Source organism: Pinus tabuliformis, chromosome 6, assembly GCF_031772625.1.
Source record: "Pinus tabuliformis cultivar Carrire ecotype Pingquan chromosome 6, CPIR1, whole genome shotgun sequence".
Classification (NCBI taxonomy): Eukaryota; Viridiplantae; Streptophyta; class Pinopsida; order Pinales; family Pinaceae; genus Pinus; species Pinus tabuliformis.
Genome location: NC_142292.1, coordinates 1,579,152,173 through 1,579,174,730, shown reverse-complemented (window position 1 = coordinate 1,579,174,730; position 22,558 = coordinate 1,579,152,173). Strand labels below are relative to the sequence as shown.

Genomic DNA, 22,558 nt, shown 5'->3' with positions numbered 1-22,558 from the left:
TCTAGATTGAATCTAACCTCGTTATATAATCATTTGATCATTCTTGTGAAACCCTAACCCTTAGGGTTCACTATAAAACCTTAGCCTCTTGTTGCTAAGGATTTGTCAATGTTAATTATGAAACCCTAGTTCTTTTAGGGTTATTGGTTAAGTCTAGAAATCATATTCTTTTGATGTTTAGTGTTTTGATAGTATATAAACCCTAGGCCTTTAGGGTTTGCTGTTAATATCTAATTGAAACCCTAGATCTTTAGGGTTTGGTAAATTAAAGTTTTTAGCTAAAACCCTTTTGATAGTTGTAGTAAGATCCTAGGAATGAAACCCTAGGTGTATGTTCGTCTATCTGATCGAAACCCTAGCCTAGTCAAAATTGTTGTATATCTAACTTTAATGTATTGATGTTTGTGTCTTGGGTTTACCTAGTAGATATTATTGTGATATGCTAGTGCATGATTATGAAATCCTAGTTATGTATGTGCAAGTATGCTTATTGATACTCATGTTTTAGTTTGTGAATTCTAGGGTTTGTAACAAAACCCTAGTAGAAATTGATATTCTAGGACTTGATGATATTATTGATATGTTTTAGTTTTGATGATGAAAATCTAGGATTTGGAACAAACCCTAGTAGAGTTTGTCATAGAATATATTATTGAAACCTTAGATGTATAGTACTGTGATTGGATTATTATTTGATTTGCTATCTAAGGCCTTGTGTCTCAAAATGGAATCTAGGGTTTATGACAAAACCATAGTAAGAAGTTGAAGTCTAGTATGCAAATAGATGTGTCTCTTATCAATTATGAACCTAACTAGGTTTAGGTATTTGATGTCTAAAGTCTAAATGCTTTGATGCTTCCATTATAAGAATTTGACATAATTAACCTCATGCTTCTATGTGTAGTTGGTTGTACTTGCTATTAAAGATTTGCAGGTACATAATCGTCAAGGTGTTGGAGATATTCGTAATTGAAAAACAATGATGAGCATGATGAAGGAAGCTATAAGGATGATGATGATCAAGATGACCTTGATGAAGTCGTGAAAGGTTGAAGCTTCTTCGATGTTATAGAAGAAGAAAATTGTTGATCTCCCTAAGTTAAGAGGGAGCATGGTTAGAAGAAAAGAGTATCTCCCCAATTGAGAGGGAGGGCATATTATGAGTCATGATGGATACTTTGTAGAAGAAATCAGAGAATGAATAGATATGCAATATATTGAGGATGTCTTGGTGCTGTTGAAGAAATGAAAGAAGAAAAGCTTCCACATAGTTGAATATGAATAACTAAGTGGCATCAAGATGATTGACAACCTCAAAGGTTTTTGTTTACTTGTATATGTATATTTGAAAGTTTATTGCTGATTGGGGTTTGTGTTTAACAGGTAAATCTCTCCATAAAGAAGGATGAACACTTGGGAAGCATGCTTGGACAAATGGAAATATCTAGTTTATTAGGGAGAGATGAAGCGTCTACTGGCAGATGCTTGGGAGGACATCTGGAGAGCCTATGTGTTCATGTCTAGATCCCGAAGAGGGAGGGTGGCGTTGGTCATGGCGCTCTGACCTTGGATACACACCTAGATCCCTGGGTTGATGGTTAGCAAGTAAGCCTGATGGTACTTAGACTGGCTGAAAGCTTGAGTCCATCTTAGTCCCACCTGAATAGAATACATTGGTCATGTTTTGTTATGAATAAATATATAGGAAATAATGTAAATGATAATAATCATAAATAATGATTAGTTAATTAGTAATTAGGTTGAAGAGTCATGTCTAAATGAGACATGACTTTCCATGAAGAGACACATGTTTGGTATATAAGCAAGCCTCTCGTTCTCATTGAATCATTCTTATTCACACATTTAATATATAATACTTGTATCCTCATGGATATCTTGATATTCCAAGTCTTTTGGAGTAATTAATCTATAGAAGGAACTTGTTCGCTTCATGTTTCTAGTCTGCAACAATGAATGTGCTAGAACTTTTCGTAGTTCACCTTGGAGATCTTCCATGTACCTCCATATATTTGTAATTATGAATATCTCCCTAGTAAAGAGGGAGTGTTGAAGAATGTAACTAGTGTCAGTTTTCATAATTGTACTTGAGTCATGATGTAATGTATTTATCACAAGAAAGAAAAAAATAATATTAAAGAAATCAATTTATTAAAGCATGGGTTTCATGCTTGTCTCAATTGTTTATAGGTTAAAGCCTCCACTGTAGGCCTTTAGGGTTTATGTCAAGTGTCCTTGTCTGTGAAATAATGTAAAGAACCCTTCTTGGATATATTTGTCAAGAAAGAAATTTATTTTCATGTAAATTAGGTCTTCTAGGCCTCCTCCACCAAGTCGGCCTAAAATGAGAGGAAGAAACTATTATATAAAGGCAACAACTCGATCTCATTTGGAGGACTCACTCACCAACTTCGATCTGCAATTGCTGGGGCAGTAAGAGTGCAAAATTTAAGGAAGAAGGTGAAAAGGGCTAGCGAAGGAGAAGGAGGTCTATCTCAAGCATAAGAAGTCGAAATTCTCTCTTTCTCTCTCACACATGTGAAGCTGCTGGAAGGGTCAAAACTTCTGTTCTGTTGTTGGGTTGAAATTTTGCCGCTGGGGGTTGAAGATCTGACGCTGGGAAGTCGAATTTCTAGATTGTTGCTGGGTTGAAGTTAGTGGACAAGAAGAGACCATTGAAGTTGCTGAATCATTTCGGAGGGCCGACTTGGTGAAGGAGGAAGGTATATTGGTCTAAGGTCTTGGTCCATCTCATTTTGAATTACTGAAGGAAGAGTTCTTTAACTAGGTTTTGCCCTATATAGGGGTTTTAGCCCTGGCTGAGTGCCTACATCTGGTGTCCTTGGTTTTTTTGTTTTGGTTTTGGTAATTGCTTGATGAACAAAGATAAAAGAGAACATAAGAAAGTTATAATAATATAAAGACATCACAAGTAATTGTCAACATAAAGAAAATCTTTCTGCCTTTCCGATTTTCTAAGATGCATTTCGTATAGGATTGTTGGGGTCTAGTTCGACTGTGAGTGTACGATCAAATTTTTTTTTTGGCAAGGATGTCGAAGAACTCAGATGTATAGTCCAGTTACCTCTCTAGAAATTTTTTTTGAGAGGGGGCAATTTTTTTGTTATGGAAGATTTAAAAAAGAAGAAGGAATAGACGACTGGCAGTGGCTAACAACATAGCCGTCGGTCGGACCATCTAGATTCTAGCCATTGGAGACACAAAGGGCTGATAAGTTGATTTATAGTTTGCAGCGCGTTGACCACTACGTGTCAACGACCCATAGCAGTACACCCCCTTTTTTTGCAAAAGGGATAGCGCCTGATCGACGTGTCTGTGCCGTTCAACTATCATCATCACCCTGATTATCATGTTATATTGTAAACCCTTTCTGCATGTGTAAAATGTAAATAATCTCAGTAGATCTCTGTCTTGTATGTAATTGCCTAGGTAAACCTACTTTTCTGGTGACGATCTACATTCTGGGAGGTTTTTTGTCTCACCAATCCATTCTTGGATAGTCGGCAGAGTTTTCTTTCAGCCTTACCCCAAAGTCAGAATGGATTTTGTCACTGGGATTTTAGGGGAGTCCTAGTGTTCTAGATCGAGTCTATGTAAAAGCGATTTGGGAATAATCCTAACTATTTGGTTAGGTTATTTTATTACAAATTGTTTGATCTGGTAGATTATATTTGTGTCGCAGAACTGGGTAGTCTGTGAGGGTCTTTTGCAAATGGGTTTTCCCCCTTAAGATATAAAAAATGTAAAAATCATGATATAAAGTGTCTTGAGGGCTAGAAAAATAATTTATGCCCTCATAAGTTAATTAATTAAATTTTCTGGCCAAAATTAGTTAAAATCCTAAGCCAGAAATTTGATTAATTTTTGGTCCTAAGTAAATTTAAACTCTTGAAAGGCAAAATTCATTGGTCCTTTAAAAAATTAAAGTTTAAGAGTTCCAGGGACTAAGGTAAATTAATTATTTTGCTAAACTTTAAGCCTTTGGTCCCTGGGGTTAAGTCAAAGTCAAAATTTTGAGGAAATTAATTTAAAAATTTAATTTTTGAATTAATTAAAATACATTTAATTGAAAATTTTGAATTTCCTCAATAATTTAAAATTTCGACGGATGAGATTAAAAGAAATTTTAATCCTCATCAGTGGTCGAGATTGCGTTAACAAGGATCACTCGAACTAGCCGTTGGAGGATTTATCTTTAAATAGGAGGTCATTTGTCAATCAGTAGATCCGATCTTTTGATTGTGTACTAAGTGAAAAGCTCTCTTATAATCTTTTTATGAGCAATAAAGAAAGACTTTGGGGTTAATTTTTGCTGGTGTTACTCTTCGTGGAAATACTGTAAAATGTGTTATTTTCATCCGTAGATTTCTTTTTAGCCGTTGATGATAGCTTTCTGAAGAGTGATTTGAGTACAGATATCTTGCTCAGTCGCCGGGGTTTGAATGATAATTTAAGTTTTGAATATAATAGTAGGTATCTCTATTAAATTTGAATTTTATTATCGTTTTCTCGCTCTATGTTGACGACTGAATTGAGTTTTGCAGGAAAGTCTTGATTTTTAGATCATCGGGCGTTCGGGGAAGTTCTCGGTTGGACCAGCCAACTCCCGATATGTGTTTTCTGAAGAGCCCAACTTGAATTTGGTCCCGGGCTTATCATAAGATATTTTTTATGGGTGATGCTTGAAGGGTTTTGAGCTCAGTACCTCCTTTAAAATTCAAAAAATTTAATTTGTTTTGTGCTAAATCGTTAGATCTGGCTGTTGAGAGCCTGAGATCATCAGATCTGGGAGTGGAGTTAGACTCACACTCCCTAGATCTGATAGATCTATCATTTATGTACATAGATCTGTAATTTTCTTCAGTTTTCTGACTTGGGTTTTCTGGGTTTTAGTTTTTTGGGTCATTGTATATATCGTTTGGGTGTTTCTTGTTGTTTTGCAACTACAGATCTAAAGAAGAAAACTGTGCAGAGTCCAGATCTAGGCCCTGGAGGGTAAGATCTGGATCTCTGGGGTTCATCAAATCGTTTTCCAGGGATATTATTCAGACATTTTGCAGTCCAGGGTTCAAATTTAAATTCAGATTTGAAATTTTTTTACCGGGGCTTCATTGCTAAATTTTAAGCAAAGGTATAAGATCTTAATTTGGAAATTTATCTTCGGTTCTTGGGCTACAGTTTCTCTGTTGCTTGGGGTTTCCTGAGTAGAAAATCTTGAATTCGTTTTTATTGTTGATTTCTAGAAAATTTCGAAATTACTTTTATTGTGTGAGTTTGGGTTTTAAATTTTTAAGATCTGGAAAAACTTGGGTTTCTTCCTGTGTTTTTCTCTCTTATATCCCTTAATCTTGTCGCTGTCAAAATCCTTATCCATGTTGCAGTTTCCCTTCCTCACCCATCAGCTCTTCCTCCTTTGCTTTCTGTCTTTCGATCCCTGTTAGCGTGTGCCCCTATCCATGTGATCTCCCTCCACTTCATATTGCCTCCTTCACGCAACCCTCTTCTTCATTCCCGCAGCTTCTCTTCTTCCCGTGGCTCTCTTCTTGTTGCCCACAGTCCATCCATCTGCTCTCCTACGTATCCCCCATTCCCTAACGCTGCCTGCCCTCCTCATATTTTGCTCCAGTGATCTATCGAATTCGTCCCAAACCTGCGTAGTTTCCTCCCTACGCTGCCAGAACATCGTTGCCATCTCCCTTTACATCTTTTGCTCTTTACCATGCCCATTTCCCTGCTCCATCCATCCGCAACTACTCCCTCTTCCAAACCCGCACAGTTCTATCTCTTGCTGCCATTGTCCAAGCCTTCAACTTGCAAATCACTGTCCATTTCCGCAGATCTCTTCTTCCCTGCCGTCGAGTTTCTCCTCATCGCTCCAAAGCCTGTAGTCAATAAGGCACATTCCAAATTTTTTTTTTAGGTTTAGTTTCTTTTAGTTTTGGTTTCTTTAAAAATTATGAAGTGTGTTTTTGTTTTGATTTAATCAAAAATAAAAAAATTCAAAATTCGATTTTAACTTTGATTTTTTTTTAATTTAAAATTAATAACTTCAAAAAAAAAAATTAACATTTAAAAATATATAAATATCTAAAAGACATAAAAAGTTTATTTTATGTGGCTAGAAAAATCAAAAATAAATTTTCACACTTAAAGATTTTAATTTTTTTATGTGGCCTCTGGCCCATTAAAAACTTATTAAGCCAGTGCGATATGTTTTGGTCACTTTTAAAAATGAAAAACTTTTATTGATCATTTACCGCATTTAATCTTATTTAGCACATTGAATTTTTTTTCCTAAAGGACTAGTTAAATTTGTCAATTTTTAACTCCTTCTTGGTGTCTTTTGTGCTAAGGTAAAATCTAAAGGTGATTTTTTGTGGTATTAGTATTTTTCATTTCTCTATAGTTAAATGTGCTTAAATTTTTATATCTAAAGATTAACTATAGGAAAGTGGTAAATTTCCTAGATTTGGGTCACTAAGCATAATCATTTAAATTCTAGGATCTAAATCGGTTAGCATTTAAATTTCGTGGTTGTTTAAAGTTTTTGAATCTCTTAAAATTTAATTGCTAAGACATTGTGCATCTGTTGAATATCTTGCATCTATCTATCATCATTGCTTGAATTATTTAATGCTCGTTACATGCTAGACATTTTACAAATGCTTCCAAGTGATTGTTAAAGAATCTTGTTGTGGAACTACAATATATTGCATACCTTTGTTTCCTAAGCTAAATATTTGTGAAAATCTATTGACATTGATATCGGATTGCAAAGTTGTTTTTGTTCTCTTTGAGCTAATTGTATTAGGAAGATTTTGAAATAAGCTGGTGTTTTAATTGTAATATCTTCAGGAGTTTATCTTTTAAGTCTTCATCCATAAAGCGAGCATTTCATTTTGGTGATTGAAGGCTTTTGCGAAATAAGTGTTTTCCCATTCTCGAGTCTAACTTCATCTCATCTTCCGGTGCATTTGCATATAAGTTAACTTTGCATAGATAAAATTTACTTCCAAGCATAAGCTTGGTCGATAGACAGATAGATCTCCATCCGTCTTTTCTTGAGAAGCCTGTTTTAATAGTACTTAAAACGGTGACCTTGTAGTCGTCAGAGCCACAGTTCTCTACAGCGCCGGAGGCACCGGGTATGTTAGAATTTCAGGAGAGGTATCGTTAATCACACCTTAGTGTGCTTCTCCTGATCTTCTCTTTGCCAATTACTACGAAATCAGGCTCAACACAGAAAGGATTGAAGGGTTCACATTTAAATAGGCATTTAACTAAAATTAACCAAGATTCTTGCATCTCACATTAGTTTGAGGATCTGCATTTCATATAAAATAGTCATTCATCTAAGCAACAGTTGTTAATCGATTACTTAATCTTAATTTCCATAGCAAGATCATTGATTCCATAAGGCACTGGTATCAATCTTTTAAAATCTAATCAAATCCTATAAGTCTTGCTAAATCTTAATCAAGTACTTGATCGCGTCACTGTGTCTCCTGAACTGTTTGGTTCCCAACTAGTTCTTCTTCATTCCACTTTTCGATAGGGTCTACCTGTAGGGAGACAACTTAAACGGAGAGATTGGCGATTAGGGTGAAAACCCCTGATTTGAGCCGTTGTCGCGATGCCTAGACATTCTGTGCAACAACACAGTGGGAGTGTAAAGGGCGGTGGGTGTGGATTGGATGTCAAGAGATAGCTTGCTGGAGGAACTAGATGCAACAATCGCAGTGTCGGGTGGAGCAACTGATAGTAGGCAGTGGTGAAAAAAGCTTGGGCAGCGACAATTGTGTATAGACTGTATGAGGTGGGAGATGGGAGAAGGGTGATAATGACATACACTAGACCTGCATGCCACTTGTTCACACTGTGAGGAGAATAATCGACTGATCGTAGAGAGACACTCATAGAGGGAGCACTTTGCATCAGCAGTGGAAGAGGTCGAGAAGTTCGCAGACACAACTAAAAATCGTGGGCAGAAGGCGATGACTTGGGGCAACAATTGGATGGGATGTGAGGCAGGGGTCATGGAGGCTATAGGGAGTGACAAACAAAACACAGATTGAAGAGCAACAGAGCATGAGGGCGTCAACAACATAGATTAGCTAGCGACAAGCGCATACAAGGAATCCGACGGTGACAATGCAAAGGAAGTCGCGAAAATTAGACATTGTGGGGGAGTTCAAGCTGCAGGTGGAGGGAAAAATATGGTACGATCGCACATAGTAGCTAAAACAGTGCACAACTATGAGGAGAGTGACAAGGTGTAGGTGGATTGAGGTTGAGTTGTATAGGAAGACCACCGTCACGAGTAGTAGTGACACATGTTTGTAGAGCCGGAAGGAGCTCAGTGGCTGAGAGTAGAGGGACTAAGACAGTCCAGGTCGTGATAGGGTTATTTGCTAGGTAGGCCTGACTTTGTGCAAGAACAAGCCAGTCAAAAGTTGAGTGAACAGGTGGCCAGTACAGGGTTGCAGATCCACAAGTCGCAGGCTAGAAAGACTTGCGAATTGGTGGAGGACATCCTCATAGGGCGAGAGAGATAGAGACCATACCTGTTGAAGTTTCTAAGCCTACCAGTTAGAAACCCTCCATGCACTTTATCTGATTTATTCCTACCTGCTTGTTCCATTACTTAACAAGTTATTTACAATGTAAATACTGAAAATAAACACTAGTGCATGCTCAACATATTACAGATCAACAATTGAAGGAAACAAAAACAATCACACCAAATGACACCGTTATTTTTGGACCAATGTCCCCGGAAAAACCCAATGTGGGAAAACCAGTGCAGCGATCTGAGGGTTTTCTTATTAAGCAATACTAGAGTACAATCTGGGTGCCAAATCCAGCTTACTGAACAGAAAATTTCCTTAGCAGTAATACCTCTCAGTTTGAGACAAATGTCCTGGCTGAAACCCCGGATAAACCTTCCGGTAGCTTCTCAGCTCCTATCTACCCCAGAAACCCCAACATCTGCCTTTCTGCACAGTGTCACGCCCTCAGCCCCTCTCTGCTCAGTGCTGGCCCTGCATCACCTTGAATGGGTCTACGTCAGCCTTAGGAGGCCCTGCGTCAACCTTTTGGCCTTCGCGTTAGCAACGCTGGTGTCTCTGAGGCTCTGCGCAACTTCCAGCTGCCTCTGCGTGGCCTTGCGTGAGCCTTGGCTGCTACTGTATCACTTTCTCTGCCTACTGTGCTGCTCTTCCGGCACTATCTCTCCCTCTCTGTCTCTCTGTACTCAATGCCCCTCAGTTGCAACTCCGATCACTGATTCTATCTCTCTTAGCAAACCCCGCTCTAAAGAATAGAATGACTGATTACTCTGGTGTATTCTCTAGGTGACCCTCAAGCCTCCTCTTATACTTTTCTTGTTGACATATCAATGACCGAGATTAAGTCCCTAATCAATGGCTAAGATTAGATCTGGCTTGATCCATGTTTTTTGGACCATTCTAACACAGTTTCATACTAATTCACATTAATATTTTAATTTCCCTAAGTTTAGACTTAGGGACTCCATTAAAAATATTAATTATTTTAAAATCTCCTAAATTGTTTAGAATCTGCCCAAACCCTTTCTGGTTATTGGAGATCTCATGTGCCCCAACCTCTCCACCAAATTTCGTGGCTAGAGCACATCCGACACTACCCCAAATCAACAATACCAATCAAGGTGTTGTAGAAGTGTTTGGTGATTTTCTGATGGCATCAACTGGTTTGAGTTACTAGGACAGGTTAGATGGGGCCTACAACCTTCATTCCATGGAAGGATAGAAGTGATGGTTCTCTAGGAGAACAACCTATGGGAGTTTGCAATCATCCAAATTATAGCTCCTTAAACTTTGGTAGCCCACAAGTTCAAAGACATGAAGGCCAAACGTATCATCATGGATGGTGTGAAGGATCATGTGATCCCTCACATATTAGGGAAGGATAGTGCTTGGCATTGTATTAGAGTTGTTAAATTGTATTTTGGGGAAGCTTCACTGTGAAGTGATTTTTAGCAGTAATATGTTTTCCCTGAAGGGACTCCTTTTAGGTAGTGTCTTTGCTATGAGATAAGTTTATTGTTGTGAGTTAGAAGATCTCTTTTGCTAAGAGATGCAAGATGTTGTGGAGTTCGTCCTAAGGCTCATCCCTTGTCCTTTAGGATGGAATTTGTGTGGTTTGGTGCTTGGTTGTATATATTTGTGCAATATGTATTGCATTTGTTTTTTAATATAAGCAACGTTTTGAAGAAAAAAACATTATCTATAATGTTTATGTTATAAATATAATGGCGACATTTTCATATATTTATTTTTAATTTGTTATTATTATTCTTTTCATGGGGGAAACCTCTTGGGCACCACCCTTTATATTGAGGATGGTATTTAGGGTAAACCTTAAATTTTTCAAAGCATAGGTCTAAGTCAGAACACTCACGAATAGAGCTTATATAGCTCATCAACAATTAGCTCATTAAGTGTAAACATGTCACAAAGTGGGATTTGAACCTAAGTGGGAGGAGTAACAATTCTCCTCTCAACAACTTACACTGCACCCAATTGAAAACATTTTCATATATATATGTATGTATGTATATGTTAGTATGTCTGCAATAGATATATGTATGTATGTATATGTTGATATGTATGTATGTATGTATATGCTAATATGTTTGCAATACACACACACACACACACAGATATATATATATATATATATATATATATATATATCATCATTTCTTTGTTTCTAAATTTTTTTAAAGGGTGGTTTCGAAACTCATACTTGTTTGTAGGGGAACCTTGGTTTATAGGCCAGCCATTATTAGGATAGAGGTGTGTGGTTGGCTACTAGTGCCTTCTTGACGATGAAGCTATTAAGTATTCAAGTTTCTTTAGAATGGCTGGTTCACTAGGCAAAGTTTTATGGGAATGATTCTTGTGACTTTAAATACTAACACTCATGTTTGTCTATATGTTTTGATATAGTTGAGTTTGAATCTTCTACAAAAAGAAGCTATATACTCTTTTCTTGGAGGATTTTGTTTATTGCATTGTACTATATATCAATTTGTTATTGTGGTTTCTCTCATTCTATTATTTATAATGTCATAGTAGTTTAACGCGTGGCACTGATATTTTAAGAACATCAATTGCTTAATGAATCTTGAACTTTATAGATCTGGATAAGTGATTTGACCCTTAGACAACTACATGCTGATATAGTTGATATTTTTATACCTGTATAGAAAGACAAAATTTTAAACCTGGAATTCTGTTGCACTATTGGTTGGAGAGAAGTAAGATATGACACTTAAAGTACAAGGTTAATGTTGAAGAGAAAGAACATGATCCCTTGTGTATTTGGAACTTTTCCACATTTAACACAACACTATTATTGTTATGTGGCTATGTGCTCTAAAACTTCTACATAGAATGAAGGGCTCAATGCTAATGAGATATTTGTATAATATTCTTGTTATATCTTAAATTTACATGGCAGCAATTTCCATAAGATAAAGTTGTCAACAATAATTACAATTTTGATTTATTTTATGGGTCCAATTGGTCTTTGTCCTCATTGGATGGAAGAAAACTAATTTACTTTGCTTTTTGTTCATGACCTTCTGGTTTGAATTTCTGAAGGATGTTTTGTTTATGCCGTTTGCATGATATAGGTGTGTTGTTGCAAATTCCACACCTAACATTGGTCATTATGCCCTAGCTATGTTGCAACAACAATGTAAAAATGAAGGCAAGCATTTTACTATTATAACTCAGGTAACCCACTACTCTTAGCTCTTTGTGCTGATGAAAGTTAAGATATTAAGCAAAGATTGAAATTTGAGGAAATATGTAACAATTGAATTCTACTTCTGCAATTCATCCTCTGATCTGTGTGTCTGCATTTCAACAACAATTCAAAATAACATAATTGGTGAAATATGATGAGTTTGGTTCTACAAGTGTCCCTATGGCTTATTGAATATTGTGGTAAACTAAAACTTGTCTTCAATGATTGACAAATTCTTTAGCAAGCAAATGCTACATTATTAGCCTCTTGAATAAGTGATCATTTGTCTTGGTAAATGTAGAAAGTAGAGGAATTTCAGGTATATGTTTGTTATTCTAAGAGCCATGGAATATGATCGGTATAGCCTCCCCATGGTTTGGTAAAGGAGTAATGCATGGGATCTGATGTGTTGTTTTTTGTATAAAGGGATGGAATTATAGTAACTATACTCAACTCAAGGAAAAACTTATTGAGGCCTATTACCGCAAAATCGAGCACCTTAGTGCAAAGCCTCACTAGGCATTTTAGGTTAAGGGCAACAATGGGATAAACCACCACTGTCATCTTAGTAACATGGCGTGGAATTCTCTCATCAAACTGAAAAATCTGAGACCAAGTTGACTTTTTTTCCTCCATTACCACTTTGCATTGAGAATTGTGATCTACCTCAGGAAACGTAAAATGTTGTCAAATGAGACTGTCGTGCTCTAAGAGTTGTATGAAGAAAACTGCACCAAAGACAAGGCGACTTACAAACTATAGTTCATAACTATGTGGATCTACATAGGTGCATCTTGATGCAAGCTAGACTAGCCCATACACTAATGATCACTGTTTCAAATGCAGGGTCTCATAAAACCATGTTTTGAAGAGAGTTCATCTAAGGCCCTCCAATCTCGTATAGGACGAGAGTAACTTGAAGTGAAATTTCAATGGACCAGCCATGGTCCAACCAAGACAATAGACTCGAAAGACATGACATTGGTCTAGGATACCTAATACATGACCTCACATGGCTTTTACATTACTTTTGACTTGTGACCTTGGGTTTACAATGGTGATGATAGATGTCGCAATTTTTTTTATGTATCCCTGTTGACATGTGGGGTAACAATCCCCACAAGGGAGGCTTCTCCAGTGGATCCCAAAGATTAGGTAACCCAATAATTCATAGGCTAAATATTGTCCAAAGATTGTGTTAAATAAACACCCAACAATAATATTCAATGAAATAGGGCTCCAAGTGAGATGAGGTAATGAGTTCAAAGGAACTATGCCTAAATCTAGGGGTCTTGGATAGTCTTGGAGAGGCTCAAATGGATCCCAAACACATGTTACATTGAAATTAATGATTGTTGTTATAAATTAGGGTTTTTAATAAGCACAATTTACAACATGCAAAAATTATGACAACAGTAACAAAACGACCTATAATCAATGATAGACTATATATAAGCAATGCTATTGAATGATTGGATGAAGGAAAAGGTTGCAACAATTTTTTGATGGCTGAAAATGCATAAAACAACTACAAAACCCTAGACATCGACTCTAAAAAAGTTGGGCTAGAATTGCATATAAAATTATATATTGCTTTTTCAATTTAACAAATGCAAATCCCAACCGTAGTAATATGATATGCAAGATATTTTTTGCTATTTAATGCAGATTTTTCCATAACCTAACCCTAATTTACCCTTAAAAAGTGAAAAAAAAAGAATTTAGGGTTTTAATTTTTTCTTTTATAAATATTGACACACTTAATAGACTACTACCTTTCTCATTCTTGGGCTAATGGAGTCAAAGGGCAAGGTTTATGGCTGAAGACTTGATTGGAGTGAGTTATGAGAGATACAATCTCTCCATCAAAACCCTAGCAATTTTCAATCAATTGGAGATTTAAGGTCAATGAATACTTTACTAAGTTTCTTTAATGGATACTTTGTGATAATTTTGGAAAGGAGATGTTAGAGCCATTAAATATTCAATGCATTAATATGAAAATTTCGATGTAACCCTAATTATACAATATTTGCACAATGGAAGAAGATTATTCACAATAAAGTTGCACAAATAACCATAAAATCACTTCATCAATTAAAGAGAATCCCTCCAAGTATAATATCATCCTCAAGACAATTTGCTACGTCAACACTCCATTGCGTCCAAGAGAAAAATAACTAGTGCATGCTCTCCCTTAATGAGTAAATGGGTGTGCGCGATAATGATCCAACCAAAATTGACTTCCACCAATTTATATGAGAGCAACCAAGTCGATTTAGTCCAGTAATTTAGTAAAACCCCTCAAAATAATGAATTAAGTGATCACAAATTAAGTAGGTCACAAGCTGACCTAAAAGATAACTATCTTAATGATAAAATGTAACAAAAAGTCTCCTTTTAGCCCACACATGTGAGCGAAAGGTCCTCCAAGGGTGACCTCATTCAATAAAGGTGAATATCTCCATTAAAATGTGCCACGGATGGGTGAAAGAGTGCTCCTCGCTCAAAGAACTTCTCCTCGTCAACAAGGTGTCCACTCGTCAAGCAAATCCCTTCTCATCAACATTTCATCATCAACCAAGTCCATGTCATCACTCCAAGCTAGGTGAGGGTGATGTCGCAAGGCTGGGAATGCCTTTATAACCTAGAAAGTTGTACCATCCCTTCTAGAGGAATCTCATGTCATCATCATCATAAAACTAGCCTAGAAATAGTGAAATGCCCATCAAGAAGGTACAATGCCATCCTGGGGGCATCTTGTGGTCTTCTAGGCAATGTCATGGCTTCAATGTGCACCGTTTTAGGCCCTAAAGAGAGAGAAGGTTATCATCATTGTTGGATATATCCCAAAGCAATACTCATAAAGTGGTCAATGTTTTGGCTCTAATTCCCATCATGGTCATCAAGTGGGATTGGACATCAACCAATCTCTCAAACGATATTCAAAGTTCCTTTTAGCTTGATAGCTCAAGCTAAGCTTTTGTCCATGCACTCTATTATATCCCATCCAATTGCATTTATCATCATGCCTCATGCTCTTTCTTTTCTTTCTGTTGTATCAATCTCTTAGGGTAAAGTTTTGGGGTCCCTACTCAAGAATGAGGAAAATAGAGAACCAATACTAGTGACTGAAGGTATTCAACCCGAAGATGGTACATGGATATAAAGGAAGAGATGGAAAGTGTTAGGTATGGGTTACCATAGACACACAACATCAATCAATGCCTTCTATTGGTGCCCCTCTTGGGAAGTGGAAAGAAAGGCCTCAAGGAAGGTCACATTAGACTAGGGGCAAGGGATAACCTCCAAAGCACAGGAACAAGAATACAACCAAAATTGGTCTATCATCCAATTCAACATGTGATCCTTCTAGAATGCCCTTAAACATTTAATGACAGCGCTTAATTACAAAAATGGTTAATGTACCTTATAATAGATTACCCAACTTCACCTAATGAGTATGATAGATGTCATAAAGCATTGATCAAAGCATGGATGGAGGGTCATTAAGGCTAGCTATTTGTGGATCATCATAGAGCTGTTGACTAGCAAGTTGAATAAAATGGGAGAAATATTTTCTCCTAGGGGTTACCCACTTAGGTGGGCAACAAGGCCAAAGAGCAAGAGTTTGACTTGACTTGGGGAAACTTGACAAGCATGTTGATTATGTTGTCATTGATGTCAAAGCGGGTGTAGGATGTCGTCATTAATGTCCTCAATATGCTGGCATGCATGGATGAGATGATGCATTGATGAAACTCTAGCTCTAGGGTTTGGATCTTTTGGAAGATGATCATACCTGACACTTTCCTTGCACTCGTTGATTGTGTTCGTCATGATTCTTGGCATGAGACCCAGGTTGATAGCCCTCGTTAAGCCATTTCTGTTGATATGTGGAGCACTTCGTAGGGCCCTCACGGTTTGAGAGATATGCTTGATCAAAGATGGTACACCCCATTATGGTTGAAAACCCTAAAAATGATGATGTGGTAGTCTCTTATTAGTTGGGAACTCATAAGGTCAAAATGAATTCTCATTAAAAATTAATTCAAATATATTGTGACTTAAAGTTTCGTTGAGAATTCAAATTCAAATTAAATGTTAAAATTAGCCTCATATTGTTTGGGGTTTTTAGGCTCCAAAGTTTAAAATTTAAAAAGTTAATTTTCCCTCCAAAGGCATGTCGACTGCCTCTCTAGATGGCACCTCGACTCTTATATAAAGGAGGCATTTCTAGCCCTCTTGGGATATATCAAGTGTGTGGATCTTGGCTCTATTTACCTGCGACCTTGAGGAGTTGTTAAAAATCTGATGAGAAGGCATTTTGGAAGGGTTTCTGGGTTAATAATTTTTTGGGTTTCGTTGAGTCTACTTGCAGGTATCTCCATGAGTTTTCGGTCCTTCTTGAGAACAAGTCTAAGGCACGTTGCTGTTGGCATTCACTCACATTCTTACTAGGATTAAAGTAAGCCTTTGAGGCAGGGTTTATGACAAAAATTCGGGACTCTCTAAGCTCTTAACTAGCAAGGATCTCAGTTAAAATTTGTGCATTGTTCAAGCCTATTTTCTAAGCAAAACTTCTAAGTTGGTGCTCTAATATGTGACCAAAAAACCTATCTTTGAATCTCAGTCCATGTAGGAAAGGTCTTTGAAAGCTTCGCTAGACATATTGTCATATTTCTGGGTAATCACGTATCTTTTTTTGTAAAAGCAACAGGTAGCAATTTTTATAAAAAAAATTGGAAACTGGCCAGGTCCCTTACATTCATGAGAATCTCAGTCTCAGAAGTATGAAAAGAAATATTCAAAGAGACCCTACTGCTACCATTCTTATTTCTATATAATGTCCTTACATCACTTATACTATATATTTTCCAAAAGACATTGCAGAGCTTTACTATCCGACATAACATAATAATAAAAAGACAGGCTACCCGCGACTTCCATGTTCCGTGTCCTCCTGAGCCACTTCGAGAGTCTGGGCTAGGTCCACAATTATCTTAGCACCAGGCCCCAGAGCATTGTTTGCTGCTTCCGCGTCTTCCGCCATTGGGGTGGGAGTATTACACAACGCGAAAACCTCTTTCAGTACTCCTACAGTGGCCATGTCTACCTTAACTTCGATGTTATCCACTTTAGACTTCATGTTGATCATCCCGATGTTCAAATTTTCCATGGCCTTCTTCATCAATTCCATGTCTTTCCCTAATCCAGACAAATGGGACAACACAACAATCATTTGTTCCTGAATCTTTTTCACAACTTGCTTGCTTGAATTTTCCATCATTTCTGCCACATTTCTAATGCTTCTGAGTTCCTCAAATCCATTTCTGCTACCGTTGCTTGCTGAGGTCATCTTTCTTGCTATTCTTCCTTGCACCAGAACAATTCTATACCTAAGCTGCATTACCCAGCTCCTATAAATAACCGAGTGATCCTTTTCAAATGCGACTCCCATCTTTTCAAGATTAAATGACTTCCCTGCCTCCAACTCCGTCATGGCACATTCCTCCATTCGAATTACTGCCAAAATGCATTCAAATTGATATGAGATGGTACTAAGGTTGATCTCGCCTGCCTTCCCAATTAATAACCAACTGGGATGAGACCACTTGTCTTGGAACATGAATGCTATTCTCCCCCGCGTCCATCTGTTAATTAATACACAACTACCCTCAACAACTTCCTACAATCTCCTTGCCATTCCCAAGGTATTAATGAAATTGATATTTCCCTGAGTCGTGATTATTCCAATGTTCCACCTGTAATCCATTAAGTATCTAATTAATCCCTCAATTATAGTATGTGACATATTACCCTGGTTTGGTCAACGTGTAACACTCCTTGTTATAATGTCGCACCAACAAAGCTTGTAGGTTTGTCATATGGTTATTTTCCCTTTTTACATGAAAATTTTTGAAATCATCTAACTTGCTGAGCATAATCATAATCCTTGTAATCAATGAAGAGGTTTCGGAGTCTAAAAGATGCTCGTTTTTGGAGAGCCTTATGCATTTTTGGATCACCACCATTGAGTCACTGACAATAATCAAATTTTTAATGCCTTTGGAGGTGCTTATCTTCAAGCCTTGCCAAAGTGGGAGTGCTTTGGCTTGGTTGTTCGAGGCTTTCCGCAGTCCCTAAGTGAACTTTGTCTCAGTTTTTTCTTCGAGGGTATAAAACACCCCTCCCGCTCCTGCCTCCCTGTGGGTAATCACATATCGAAGACTGATACCTCCTTTGGTTTGTCTTCAGTCCTCCTATGAATTAATATGAACATGCCAGAACTCACTAACAATGCCCCAATAATTCATGCATACAACCCTATACAGTCCTGTGTAATTTTGCAAGAAGGTCAGGGGTTTCAGTGGTCTAGGTTATTATGGTTGATTTCATGTCAACGCTGTCTAAACGCTCATCTAATGCTTTGTCATTCTTGCATAATTCGGTGATTGCAGCCTTGTATTGCACTGTGCATCAATACTGAAGGAGAATCAATTGTCAAGCCTATAACTCCTGTGCTCCAGAAGCTGTTCTAGCATACCTAAATTACAAGTATGATCCATATTGTGAAATTTTAAGACCTTGTTCAAGTATCACAGACCTCTCATTGAAGAAGTTTTGTTCAAAGATCACTTTGGTTTGATGTATTCCTTCGAACAACCTTTTATTTCGCACTGGTAGCACAAGGACCTTCAATCGGCACGACTCCTATATGCTTCCTGTCTGTGGCAGTCGACACCTATATCCAAATGAATTTTGTTTAATTGTTGAATATTTTATCTCTGTGGGTGAAATCTTCTGTGCGTGAGTCTAGTGTGTGTGAAATCTTCTGTGCGTGAGTCTAGTGTGTCTTCTGGAAGATCGATGACAACTTGAAGGACGTGATACGATTTAATAGAGGTCATTTGCAAAATAGATCAAATATGTTGTGTTTTAATAGCTCTGTGGCAAGTATAATGGTTGCATATGACATTGAGACGGGTATATAACATGCATGCCCATTATGTAAGACAGTAATACGATAACCTTAACTAATTGTTGCGATGACAATGCATTCTGGCTTGAGTACAGTTTGTTTGGCAAATAAATCAGAAAGTTTTGTATCAGTGATCAGTTCAGGAGGATATGTTATTCAGATTCTTGAAGCCTTAATCCAATGCGTCAGTAATTGACTTATGCTAAGTCTGGTGTTGCTAGACAGAGTTTGCAATATTGTAACTCTTGAATAAATTTCCAAGGATGATAATAAATGAGATAAAACTATTAGTAGTATTGGGTCTATAGAGGTCCCATGAATTGTCCAACTAATTATTGTTGTATTGGAAAGACTGATTAGTGACATGATATGATGGTGATCTTGTATACAACTTGACAGTGATTATGACACGTGTTACATGCTGGATGATATATGTACTTGACATAGGTGTTTGACAATGATATTTGACAGTAACTTGTGACAGTGATATTAAACAAAATTGCATGCTCTTGTGACTGTACTATTTGACAGTAATACTTTTGGAAGGTTGATGGTCTTGACTCTTACGTAACAATGATTCACACTCTTGTGACATAGATAGTTGACAATGTTAGATGCTTTGGTATATTGTAACTGATCAAAGGGGGACATGTTCTACATAGAATACTTGACTTATGTCAGAAGGCTCAAGTGTTGTAGGATCAAGTGTTGACTGTGCTTTGGCATCTACAGCATGCAGCAGTGGTAGCCAACAGTTGGAGTGGACAGTGATAGTAGTAAAGTGCAGCAGGAGTGACAATGGACAGTGGTAGTAGCAGGAGTGGCAGTGGATAGGGGTGAAGTGTATTGCAGCAGCAGTGGTTGATTGGTTGATTGTAAGGGATGAAGACTTCAACAGACTTGGGTCTGTAAATATTTTCAAACTTAGGGAGCAAATGCTTCCTTTCAGCCCTTGCTGGTAAAACCTTTGGGGAGTTATGTACTTCCTCCTAGTTCAGCTTGTAAACTTGTATGTAACCATACATAATGAAGCTTTGTTGAGAGAAAATGTTCTGTGCACTGTCTATGTGATGTGATAATGTTTCATGTTATGTTTTGATTCTCTAAATGTTTAAAGGAATCCAACCAATTGTGTAATAATTAAAGGAAATACTGATTCATCCCCGTCTTAGTATTTCCAACAAAGCACAAAAATATAAAGAAATACACATTTTGTGCTTAAAAGGGATATTTTTATTGATATTAAATGAATCCATGTCCATATAGTGTAGAATAACAATACATGTCCAGAATTGATGTATACAATACAAGTCATAATTCATCACTGATGGCGTGATCAAGAATGAGAAGCATCTATTTTTCACATGCCTCAGGTTGCATCAACCTTGAAGGAATCTATTTGTTGAGGTTGAAGTTTAAGAGAAGTACATGTATAATTATGGGTTAATCATTGAGCAAGTTTGATGAGTTGCAATCCCTGACAATTGTTTCTTCTCTCTACTCATATATTCAAATCTTTGCCTGACCTCATGAAAGAAAGAAGACTATCAATCTAGGTCTTCAAAGAGTTGGGAGACATGGGATTTGAGGATCTCAACTTGGACATTACTTTCTTCTATCTCAATTTTGTTGAAGATTCATTTTTAATTAGAATATTTCTTATCTAGGTTCAACTCTATAGGGAGCTTCCAATACTTATGATATACATGAGTCCATTGTATTAGATGTGTGGTGATGTCCAACTACCTTATCTTGACTAGTGATGCTTAGAGTCTTCCTTTTTTATAATTTGGATGTATTTCCTATTTATAAAGGAAAATTCTGGTTATTGAAGATTGATCTTCAGTCATATTAGATTCTTCAAGTTTAATACCAAAGGGAAATTCAAGTTCTTCTCATATACCTAAGACTTGTGGATATAACATGTATGATAATCAGAAACTTGATACCCATGCCACTTGTCTTTTTTAATTGTAGTTTGATTATAATGCCTAATTTATAAAGGCAAAATTTGGTTGTACAATGACTGACGAATATTGTGAAATTGTGAGGAATCAATGAATGGCATATGCTGATAGTATGTGGTTAGTATTTACTTGAGGCCTGTTAATCGATTGTAATGATTATAGTTTTATGGAACTTACATATGGATACCTAACTGTTAGTTTTGGTAGCATCGAATGTGTTCTAGCCACAAAACTTTGTGGAGAGGCTAGAATGAATGAGTTCTTCAAAACCTAGAAATCATTTCAGGAAATTCCACCTAGAAGTATCTCAATTAGATTATTAACCAATTTTTTAATTATTTCCTTAGTTTAAACTTAGGGAATATGGTTAATTAATCAGTGTTAATTGAGAGGTGGTGAGAATCATCTAGAAACTCACACAGATCGACAGGGAATTAATTTGGGCCATTGATTATGTTTTAATCTTGGCCATTGCTGCTCCAACAGAAGATTATAAGAAGAAGTCAATGGGTAGATGGAGAACACATTAGTGCAGAAGCCAGATACTCAGTTGCCCAAGCAAATCGATTTTCTCAGTCGCTGAAGTTCAGCAAGAGAAAATAGAGCCAGAGGGTGAGTTGCAGGGGGAGAGAGAGGGCAACAACAGTAGTCTAAGAGTGTAGGATAACTTCTAGTAGGGTCTGCGTGACAGAGGACGCAATTCATCAGGGCACTGCGCAAAGGATGACGCAGTGAGACCAACATAAGGGCAGAGGGGCCATTTTGGGGTCAAAGAATATCTGTGGAGAGTGAGAAATTTAATACTAAATTTCTCTCATTGTTTTTTTCTCTAATTTTTGTTGTTCGGTATCTTGTACATGAATTACTGCTGAAGAATAATAAAACCCTCATCTGTTGCACCGATTTTCCCACATTGGGTTTTTCTAGGGACGATTGTCCAAAAATAACTGTGTTAATATGCTTATATGTGTGCTAGCATCTCTTTAATTTTCCTTGCATTTGTTTTTCTTCAGTATTTTATTTGTGAAGGCTACAATGTATTTATTTCGATATTTGCCGTAAGAAACTACAAATAATTTGTTTAATTTATTTAACAAATAGAAGGAATAATATCAATTACTGTAGAAGGATTCTAGATTTTGGAATTTTCACCCTAACTAACCCATTTATCGTTGTTTCTATATTTGATTAGGTTGGCTTGGGCATGCTCTTAGGGTAGTGCCCCAACCCTAAATGATATGTATAAATACAAGGATACACTCTTCATTTGTAAAATCTTATTCAAGTGAATCAATTCATTCATTGCATAAGGGGCATCGGTAAACAATTTGCTCTTCTGTTGACATTTCACTCTATTTGTGTGGTTGCTTGTTCTTGGACAAAGATATGGTATGTGGAAATATTTCTTGTGATCTATTTTAAGGGCTGTTATAAATCCGCTGGTTTGATGATTGGATTAGGGTTTGTTGAACAGATCACCAAATATCTACTATCTTCTTATGATTTGAACATTGTAATGGTTGCATACTTACCTATTAACACTTCTCTCTCTCTCATATATATATGTTGTCATTTCCTTGTTTTCATTGAAAGTGACATTTACAAAACCTGTACCCATTTCCCCACATAAGGTAACTTAGTGTACAGATTTTCAAAATGGTACATGTTAAAAAACAACACTTTCAAAAATTTCAAGAAACATGGACACAACACTTGTATGTATGCATATAAAACTAAAACTAAAACTATTCACATATATGATTTAAGACATCAA

The 22,558-nt window shown here is 36.9% G+C and overlaps 1 protein-coding gene across 3 annotated transcripts in view; it reads left to right on the top strand.

Moving 5' to 3' along the window:
• The window catches only part of LOC149264840 (uncharacterized), a 292,062-nt gene that overhangs the window by 123,304 nt on the left and 146,200 nt on the right, over nt 1-22,558 (top strand). For all 3 annotated transcript variants that reach the window (XM_089390565.1, XM_089390547.1, XM_089390556.1), the window contains exon 5: nt 11,720-11,822. In XM_089390565.1, the coding sequence (XP_089246691.1) occupies nt 11,720-11,822 (103 nt within the window). The remainder of the gene's footprint in view (nt 1-11,719; nt 11,823-22,558) is intronic.